The 11,227-nt window shown below is 39.4% G+C and overlaps 1 protein-coding gene across 1 annotated transcript; it reads right to left on the bottom strand.

Moving 5' to 3' along the window:
- Positions 1–5,773: 5,773 nt before the first annotated feature.
- Positions 5,774–10,199, bottom strand: LOC101523844 (olfactory receptor 5D18-like). The gene is given in 3 exon segments (XM_012927026.2): positions 5,774–5,824; positions 9,280–10,013; positions 10,016–10,199. Coding segments are annotated over 3 exon segments (969 nt in total).
- Positions 10,200–11,227: the final 1,028 nt, after the last annotated feature.

Raw genomic sequence — 11,227 nt, 5'->3', positions numbered from 1 at the left:
TTGAATGTCACACTCTCCACATAAACATGTACAGCTAATATTAACACATTTTTCTAAGACGTTTCAAATCTTCGCCTAGCTTGGCTTCTTAACGCTTGCTTTGATCTCTCTGCCAATTTTTGTTATGTGCCTACCCAGTCTCCTTCAGCTATGGTAGCAGATTCCCAGGGATTCCTTTTTGACTTCTTTTTTTTTCTACCATGCATTGTTCCTAGGCTGTGCTATGCCTTTACTTAAAACACCATCTATGTAGTGATAACTCTCATATTTTGGCTGCAATGACATTTTACTGGGAACTAAAGAACAGAACCATGGCCTCTGTTGTTCAGGTTAGGGCAATATACCATATACAAAGTGGCTGGTACAAATGCAGGCTAGGGGGAGGTGCTTTCTTATTGGTGATTTTTATTTTGGTAACTACAAAGAATGGTCATTAGGACATAACCATGAAAGGAAGAGGCCCAGCTTTAAGGAGAATACCTAAACAATCTTGGTCTCTGGATCCTTGGGACAGAACCAAGTGTTTGATAAACTGTTTTTCTATCAAACATCCTTATTTTCAAAAGGAATTTGTAAATATGCCAAAATAGGACATAGCATTTAAAAAAATTCCCTTATGAATGTAATGTACTTCAGAGTTGAAATAAATTCAGGAGATGCAAAATTCAAAACAAAAGCCAGATGGATGCCTGGAAGGGCGATGGTTACAGGAGATAGAAGATTAGCAAGATTAAAAACAAACAATGGAGGAAATCTCCTTGTTCTGTGCAATTGGCAAGGTGAGAGTGAAGTTTCTGAGGCAATTCAATCAACTTATGTATCCCACTGTCCTCAAAACTTTTTCCCTTAAAGCCAGTAACATTTTCTTAGGTCACTCATGTTACTTGTACGTTGATAACTTTGTATCAGTATTTTTAACAATATTAGTGCCAGTGAGTTGTCATAAAATAAAAAAATATATCATCTGAAACCTTAATCAGTACTCATCAGTGTCTAAGTGTGCTCAACTTGTGAAAATTTGCTTATGTATTTGTTTGAAAGACAGAGGTACACAAAGAGAGAGAATCAGTTTTCCACCTACCTATTCGTTGCCCAGATGCCTGCAACAGGCCAGACTGGGTCAGGCCGTGGCCAGGACCAAGGAAGCCCCTCTGTGTCTCCTGGGTGGGTGACAGAGACTCATATAAAAAATAGTCAGCTGCCTCCCACCCACGTTAGTCGGAAGCCGCAGTCCAAGTGGTGCAGCAGGACTGGAAGGACCGAACCAGATCCGCCAATGTGGGATGCATCTGAATCCACTGCCTAGCGATGCCTGCCCTTCAAATTCTACGTTTACACTTTATTAAAGATCAATATAACATTGACAATTACTGAAATATCACATGGTACTCCATACATATGTACATTTTTCTGTTCCCCTTCAAGATTTAAAACAGACCAAGTAGGCACTTAAAATCCCATTAACTTTAATAGCCAGGATTATGTTTGGAATACTTACCAAATCACTGTCCTCCTTTCATTTGGCTTCTTGCCTCACCATGTGTGAGTCCTGGCTCTGTTTTCACATAACAAAATTAAAATTGAATTTAAAGAATAACAACATAAAAATCAATCCATTGCAACACTCATCATGATCCCTTGGATTAGATCATCTGCATTGATAGAAGAATGCTTTGCCTCCCTTAGGAAGGTTGTAAAATATTGAGAAGTATATTCATTTATATGTTCCTCTAAGGCTTTTGAGGCCAGCTTTTTGATCTTACAAAGGATCCCCAGAAATCAAACTCAGATTTCCAAATCCCTAGACAGAAATGATATGTGAGTAATTAAACAGTAACTAACACCTAGGGGTTGATTAAGCACAAAATATAATGATGCAAGGTGTTACCCTAAATCTGGAGAATACCATAAAGAAATCTATTGAGGCTTTCAAAATGGTAAATTACTATGCGTAAAACTAAACTACTATGTTTTTTTTTCCACTTGGAGCAAACTAACTTAAAATAATTCATCATACATAAACAGATGATGTGACAAACTGTAAGGATAACAAAACTTAAATGTCGCCCAATTGAAAATTAGAATTCAAAGTTGACAAGTGGAAGGAAAGAACACTATGATAAATTTACTAATTCTGATATGTGCTGTTATATATTTACCTAATCTTTTCAGTGATTTTATGGTATTTATTTGATGAAAGAAATGCAGACACTTAAAAAAAAGGATCCATCTGCTGGTGACTCCCATAGCACCTGCAATACCCGGGGCTGGGTCAGGCCCGTGTCAGGGGGCAGAAAGTTGACCTGTGTCAGCTTCCTGGGTGGTAGGAGCTCAGCTACATTAAATACCACCCCATGCATCCAAAGTTCACACTAGCAGGGAAAACAGAGTGGGAGCAGAGCTGGGACCCACACAAGGGCTCTCCAATCTGGAAGGCTGGAACCCCAACTCCAGCTCAGTTACCATCTCATTCATCAACGTTCGAGTCAAAGTTCATAGCCCAGGCATCAATATTTAAGTCAAATTCTAGTCACACAGGCGAGAGTGTTCGAGAAAATACCTACTCAACACATGCTTTAAGCTTGTTCATATTTTGTTTCAGGCAATGTTCAAGATCCACAGCAGAGAAGTGGAAACAAACCCTAATTATGCAGTAAATGTTTTCTCAAGAATAAAATATTGAGGGCTCGGCGCAGTGGCCTAGTGGCTAAAGTCCTTGCCTTGAATGCACTGGAATCCTATATGGGCACTGGTTCTAATTCCAGCATCCCTGCTTCCGATCCAGCTCCCTGCTGTGGCCTGAGAAAGCAATTTAGGATGGCTCAAAGCGTTGGGAGACTGCACTCGCACGGGAGACCCAAAAGAAGCTCCTGGCACCTGGCTTTGGATCAGCGTAGCTCTGGCTGTTGCGCTCACTTGGGGAGTGAATCATCAGACGGAACATCTTTGTCTCTCCCCCTCTCTGTATATCTGACTTCACAATTAAAAAATAAATAAATCTTAAAAAAAGAATAGAATATTGAATAGGAACAGTAGGGAAAAACAAAGCATAATTGTTAGTTACATATAAAAGTTCATGACAGGAACGAAAAATTAAAAGTGGGGTTTGCAAAGCATATGCTTTCTAAAAAAGGTAGAGAGGGAGAGAATATGCATAATTTTACTCACACACACACACACACATATGTGTGTGTGTAAACAAATGAAAATTTCAACAGTTCATGAAATTTTGAATTATGAAAAATCATACATGGTTATTCAAGTATTTTGTACCAAAATAAATTTACCTTTCAATTCTCTTTTGCATTGAATTTCTCATATACATAAGAGTACTGTAAAGATTGTGTGCACATCCATGTGTATGTATGTATGTGTGTATACTTTATACAATAATAATGCCAAAATGATTTGTGTATAGTTCAATGTTACACAAGTTTGAGCAGCCCATACCTTGGTTATTCCCAGTGATACTTGAGTGGGAGTGCACCTGTGTTCTATCACTGGGAGGGAAGAGAAACCTAATTTCTAATGTTTTAATGTGAAGTTGTATATGAAGCACACCTCTTTTTTTGCTGACACAGTACTGACATCGGTCTTACGGTATGAAAAGCTTATCTGTAATTTAGTAACCTGTGGAGACAGACGGCTGTCCTCACTCAACTGAAGGGAACTGTCTCTGAAGTCCTGAAGCCTGACATCTGTGAAAGGTACATTTTGGATTCGAAAGGAGGAAGATCACATTAGTGACTGGCTGAGATGAACATGGAGGAGGAGGTGAGAAAGCTTTGTTGGGAATTTCAACTTTGGAATTTCATCAGAAGACACCTGAGCTCTGCTATCTTAATGCCTTGCTCAGTGGCTCCCACCTGTGTGACGTTTACTCTCCTGGGGAAACCTAGCAATGTCTGGAGACATTTTCACTTATTGCAAACAAGGAGTAGCACACTCTCATCAAATTGGCAGAGGCAGGGAACACTGAGTAACTTGTGATTCACAAAACAGACACTATAGCCCCATCCCAGGATACAATTGTAGGACCCAAGAAGTCAATAACAATGACGTTGAGGGAACCTGTTCAGTTGAGTCAAAGTGTAAGGAATTATTGATTGCTGCCTTCATCTTAAGAGTCTACCTATTGTGCCCAGAACGATAATGTAGTGGTTACGGTCTTCACCTTGCAAGCCCAGGATCCCATATGGGCACTTGTTCTAATCCTGACAGTCCTGCTTCCCATCCAGCTCCCTGCTTGTGGCCTGGGAAAGCAGTCGATGCTGGCCCAAAGCCTTGGGACCCTGCACCCACGTGGGAGACCCGGAGGGGGCTCCTGGCTCCTGGCTTCGGATTGGCTCAGCTCCAGCTGTTGCAGCTGCTTGGGGTGTGAATCGTCAGATGGGAGATCTTCCTCTCTGTCTCTCCTCCTCTCTGTATTTCTGAATTTCCAATAAAAATAAATCTTAAAAAAAAAAGTCTACCTTATCTCCGGGCCCAGCACAATAGCTTAGCGGCTAAAGTCCTTGCCTTGAACACATCGGATCCCATAGGGGCACTGGCTGTTGTGGCTGTTTGGGGAGTGAACCGACCATGCACCTGCATGGGAGACCCAGAAAAGGCTCTTGGCTCCTGGCTTCAGATTAGCTAAGCTCCAGTCCGTTGCAGCAGCTTGGGGAGTGATTCATCGGACGGAAAATCTTCCTCTCTGTCTCTCCTCTCTATATATCTAACTCTCCAATAAGGTAAATAAATCTTTTTTTAAAGATTCTACCTGACGCCAATGATATGCAAAATATCATATTACACCCAGCAAAATAATTGCAGATATATTTAGCACCTTATTTATTTTATAACCACAATGGTAGTGCGTTTCTCTAACTAGAAAATATTCATAAGTAATAGTATGACTGCAGTTTAACATACTGTGTTTGGCAGCAAAATCTATGTTATTACAGTTTACATGTTTTACTTATAAAGAGTAGAAAAGCAAAGAAATTTATTGAGTATGTGAGATAATAAATGCCTGTTTTTTTTTACATTGTACATGTGTATGATGTATACCCCAGTTGCATACCAGAAGTAGAAGTATGGCTGCACTTGTAAAGCACAGATGTGTTAACTTGAAAATGAACTGTTGGGATATCAGATTCTCCTCCCTGGAAACTATTTATACTGTTATATTGGGAAAGCAATGCTAGTGGGAGTGGGTTAAGGATTTTTACATGAAAAGACTGTATGACTTTCTGAGGGGAGGGGCTCTCTAAATGCCATCACATGTGTCGTTGTAAGAGTTATGGTTTTTTCACACACAGATACACACACACACACACACACACACACACACACACACACACACACCCCACAGGAATAGGAAAAGATACGAAACAGAGCAGGGAGACATTTGATGATGCTCATGTTGAGAACTGAAGTGATGTGTCCACAATTCCAGAAATGTCTGCAAAAACCAGAGCTCCGAGAGGCAAAACATTAGAGTCTTCCCTTGAAATTCCTGAGAGCGGAGTCTGCACTTTGGGTTAAGGCCCAGTTCTACTGATTTCTGCTTCCTGTTTTCCAGCACTCTGAAACACTAAAAATCCATGGTTTAAGCCACCAACCTGAACCATTAAATGAAATTTAAACAACATGAAAACACACAAAAATAGTGTATGGAATCTCTTTTCTAACTAAATCTGAAGGTTTGATTAAAATGTAAGGCAAAACGGAAAGCAAAAGGGAAACGTAGAATGAAAATTAACATCAGATCATTTGCTAATTAATTGCATTACACAATGTTAAATTCTATAATGTTAAGAATAAAATGAACCTTTGAACTCTGCTAGAATAAAAAGAGGTAACATTCTCCCTTTTGCAAATAAAAGTTAGTGGAAAATATAAGAGGACTAAGTATGATCACCAGAAAGTGACTAAAAATCATATTCAATGCATATAAACACATAAGAAACTCATTCCAAATTTTTAAGGAAAAATATAAGCATCTCCCTTAGCAAAATTAATATAGTTTAATTGCACTTTATTAGAAACACTGGTTTTATCTCAGTCAAGACTTATTTTTACAAAAATATATACAGACCAAATGCAAACAGAAGAGTAGGCAAGAGAGATTTATTTTAACTCATGATTAATGAGTATAAGGTATGACTTCATATACCTTCAAGTGGAAAACAAAGAGTACATATGATCCTCTGGGTATCAAACATTACTCTAATTCACATATCAATATCCACCCCTATACACACCATTTAACAGTCCTTTTTGCAACTCTATGTCCACCTAATAAACTATTTCCACTGAAAATAATCTATAGTTGCAGATTGTGCTGCTGTAAACATAGGATTACAGATCCTACCGCTTCCTTCCGGGCCTCTTTCACAGCCTTGTTCCTCAGTCTATAAATCAGGGGATTTAGCATGGGAATCGCTACTGTGTAGAACACGCTGGCCACTTTGTCAGCCTCCCGACGGTTTTCTAAGCTGGGACAACCATAGATGAAAAGGACTGTTCCACAGAAAACAATAATGGCAGTGAGGTGAGTGGCACAGGTGGAAAAGCTTTGTCTTCCCTTTGCGGGATGCATCTCAGGATAACGAGCAGAATGAACAGGTAGCAGGCAGTGGTAAGGAGCTCATTAAAAGTGGACACAATGAGTGCCATGAGGTCATTAGCAGACACTTCAGAGCAGGCAAAAGACAGGAGGAAAATCACAAAAGAAGTGAACAAAAACATTTGATTTATAAGATGGGACCTCAAGGGCTAAGCTCAAGTAAGTCAGAGAACATACTGACACACAGAGGTGGCACCCAGAAACCAGCTCCACACAGATGTTCTGAGGCGTGATGAGCGTTTACAGCAGCAGGTTACAGACTGCTAACAGTGTCTTTCAAATGAATTACAACATCTTCATTCTCCATACATATGTGAGGATTTATTATTCCATATTGCTATAACTTACCATTTTTGCTTATAAATCATAGTAATATTTAGATGGGAAATTATTATTTTCTCTGATTTAAATTTATTTTTTATTTATTTGAAAGTCAAAGAAAAAGATTCCCTACTTGCCAGTTCTGTCTCCACATAACCACCAAACCAGGCTGGACTGGCTGAAACTAGAATTAGAAAACTCCACGTAAGTGTCTAGGGTCCAGGTGCTTAAAAAACCACAGAATGCCTCTTATGGTGAGCTTTATCTAGCAAGATACCTAAACTGGAGCAAGGATTCAAACTCCTACGTGGATGGAGAAACCCAAATGGGTGGCTACCATGTGAAACTTTTAGAATCTGTTTTTTTTTAAAGAGAAGCAAAAATTGTACATATTTATGAAGCGCCTTATGTATATCCTGTGTATTATCCAATCAGGCAAATATGCTTATCAAATTTATGCTAACTATACTAGTATGACAGCATGATTGCTTATTCTCTCTCTCTCCTCTCTTTCTCTCTCATTTTGTAAAAAGATTTGTGGGAAAGGCAGGTAACACCAGTGGGAACATGCCACCGGGCCGCAGGAAGAGGGGCTGCAGGTTGCCTGGGAATGTGGTTTTGGGATGTGTTGGAGTGGGAGTGGCTGAGGGCATGTTTGGTAGGGCAGCAATAACTTCTCGGGGCTTCCATGGACCAGATCATTCTACTCACAGGCAGGCAAGGGAGCTGAGATGGAGCAGTTTAAAGGAGGGAAACCAGGGGGGATGTCTGGGTCACGCCAATGCACTCACCCTCATGGACTAAATACCATTGCCTGGTGCCTGCCTTGCTTTGCCACATTACCGTCCCATGAGCAGGTATTGGACCATGGCAGGCTGAACTACAGTACCTACCGAAAAGCAAGAGAACCAGGACTTGGAGGCAGATTCTGTACGGGACCGTGGACTCATCTGTGCAGTTGCTGCACCTGCCAGGTGGTAATTGTGAAGGGCTGAGACAGCTGAGCTGTAGAATTCACCTAACAGGAATCCCCCTGACTGTAGTGAGAGCTGGAGCAGGCAGGCGGGCAGGCGGGCAGGCGGGCAGGCGGGCAGGCAGGGCAGGAGGGCAGGCAGGGCAGGCGGGCAGGCGGGGCCAGCCTGTAGCACCCACCAGCACATGCAAATGCCAGAACTGAGGTTCTGCTCCAATTTTTTTTTAATTTACAACGGCACACTTTCAGTTCACTTAGCAATCAGGCTGAACCATCCCACTCCCTAGAATTCACCCAAACAAAACAAAATCAGCATACAAGAGTGTTATTTGAACAACAGTTGAGCTATCATTTCAGTTCAATTCAAAACAGCTAAGACAACACACATGTTCACCAACTGATGACTAGAACAATAAAATGTTACAGGTTGTATTATACATATATATGTGTGTGTGTATATAGATACATATAAAATACTACTTAGCTATAAAATGAAATCTAGTCTGAATATTTTTAATTGATAGTTTATAAGAAAGAAGCATAGCCATTAAAATGAGCAGCTTATTTGCTTTTTTCCAAATGTATTATGAGAAATAATCTAATATTTATAAACCTCTGTAAGTCATTTCATTCTTACTGGAAATATTTCCTGAAACAATTTAGTGAAGGACAACAGGTATTTCAGATATTCATTTCTTGGAGCACCGTACAATATACACACTTACCCACGGCATTAAATCAAAGCATTATAAACAGTAAAATAGCATTTTACTATTAAATTTTCAGAGCATTTTTTGACTTGGACTTGGTTTTACACAATAATTTCCTGAACATTGTTCAAACTCTTCTCTTTCCAATAAAAAAAATCACTTGCTTGAGATTCTGTTTTCTTAAAAACTGTGCTGGCATCAAGATCACAGTAAAATAGCAAGGAAGAAATATTAGCTTTTATACCCCCAAAATGAATCTGAGAACATTCTCCCCACCAATTTTATGGCTTCCCTATAACATTGGATTATAAATTCTATTAAAATGAGACTAATTTCTCCTGTCATTTATTTCACTAAATATCTAAAAGAAGATTGTTATTTATCTATTGCCTACAATCCATACATTCACAGTCAGTAAATGACAGTGTGGCTTCAACACACGTACACAGCCACACTGTCACTTACTGACTGTAAATGTAAATCTCTCTGCTTAAATAAACCTCACATTTATTTCATTGTAAATGATTTTTCAAAATCTGATGTTTCTAAAAAATGAACTATTGAATTTATCTCACTAAAACAACCAAAATATTGTTGTGTGATAACTAAATTAAACTTGTACAATAGTAGTGCATACATTTAACAGGAAAAGAAATGGATACAATTATTTTGGCTACTGTATCCTTGGCTTCTTTATTTCTCAGACTGTAGATCAGAGGATTCAACATGGGGATCACCACCGTGTAAAACACAGAGGCAACTTTAAATGTATTTCTGGAATTTTGGGAATTGGGCACACAGTAGAGGAAGAGGATGGTGCCATAGAAAATGGTGATGGCAGTCAGGTGGGAGACACAGGTGGAGAAGGCTTTGAGGCGTTCACTGGCTGAATGCATCTTGAGGATGGTCACAAGGATGAAGGCGTAAGACATGAGGATGATGAGGAGTGTGCTGACCGCATTGAAGGTGGCAAAAATGAACAGAAGCAGCTGGTGGGTGTGAGTGTCAGAGCAAGAAAGGGAGAGAAGTGAGGAGAACTCACAGAAGAAGTGATTGATAATGTTGACACCACGGAAAGATAATTTTAAAGCTGAGCATGTGAATATCAAGGAACATGTCACACCCCATGCATATGACCCAGCCACCAGCAGGGCACAGAGCTTTGGGGACATAGTGATGACACAGAGCAGAGGGCTGCAAATGGCCACAAAGCGATCATAAGCCATCACAGATAATAAGAAGGCTTCAGTTACCACAAAGGTACAAAAGAGAAAGTATTGTACTATGCTTTCCCAAAATGAAATGGTTCTGTCTTCTGTAATTAGGTTCCCCAGCATCTTGGGAGCAATGATAGAGGAACAGCAGAAATCCACAAATGAAAGGTGGCTGAGGAAAAGTACACGGGGGTGTGCAGTGTGGGGTTCACTGTGATGATCATGAGCATGCCAAGATTCCCTACCGCACTGAAGCTGGAGACTACCAGGAACACCAGGAAGAGGGGAACCTGCAGAGCCGGAGAATCGGAGAAGCCCAAGAGTATGAATGTGGCTTCAGAAGTTACATTTCTTCCTGTGAGATACATTTTTCCCTTGGTATAATCTGAAAGAAGTTTTGGAAATAAAATACAGAAGGTGATTAATAGAGAAAAGTTGCTTAACTGGCTCCGTTGTAGAGTATATGCGAGAGACAAAATACATCTCTGTTGCAACATTGATGAATGCTACTATCAATGCAACATAGTTTTACTAGTAAACAAGTTTCTCCAGAATAATAATAAAACTAATCTGAGTCATTTTCAAAGATAGCTATATAGTTACCTTAAGTGTTAATAACTATTAACTCCATCAATTTGGATGGTAACACAGATCAAATCCTCAATTACAGCACTAAGTTCTCACTGAAGTTCACCGGTTCTGCAAATTTCAAGGCAAAAAATTAATCATGACAGTCCTACAATTGTTAGTTAGTTAATTGTGAGATAACTTCCGAAATTATAACAGTTTCCATGTAACTATGTCATCTTCTGATATTGTGATATATTTAAAAATTAACCCATTTAAGTAGTAATAGTTTATTAGTTCAGCATTCTAATTCTCAATCTTCTCTTTGACGAAATAGGATAAACATCAGTGGTTTTCAATAGACTATTATTTACTAAACTTCCTTTATTACAGGTGAAGTTGAGCAAAGAGCATGAAGTCATAATGCGACGTTTGGGAGACAGGTGTGGTGTGCTTAACCGGGTCTCCTTGGTTTACAGTGACGATGTCTGACCCACATTTTACAGGGACATCTTAAAACTTCACCTTGTGAAGTTCATGTCTTCATATTTCATTTCATAATTCTGTGGACCACTTGTAGCATAGTCCTTAAGTTATAAATATATGCAAATTAATCTAATGATAGTGTTGAGATCTTTCCAAATATTCTGAATATTTTCTCAAAGGCAAAATCTACAGAATGGAAGTTAGATAAATGGGCTCATTTGAGGAGAAGCACCATAAAATCTTATAATTTTTTTGAAATGAATGATTTTTGTCTAGGATTCCTTCTCCTTGCCTTGAAAGTCATCTACAACCTTATTCCTTCTCTATTACCTTGCAACAAAAG

The sequence above is a fragment of the Ochotona princeps genome, chromosome 4, assembly GCF_030435755.1.
Source record: "Ochotona princeps isolate mOchPri1 chromosome 4, mOchPri1.hap1, whole genome shotgun sequence".
NCBI classification, from domain to species: domain Eukaryota; kingdom Metazoa; phylum Chordata; class Mammalia; order Lagomorpha; family Ochotonidae; genus Ochotona; species Ochotona princeps.
The sequence above is the reverse complement of the archived record's forward strand: the minus strand, read 5'-3'. Positions and strand labels throughout refer to the sequence as shown.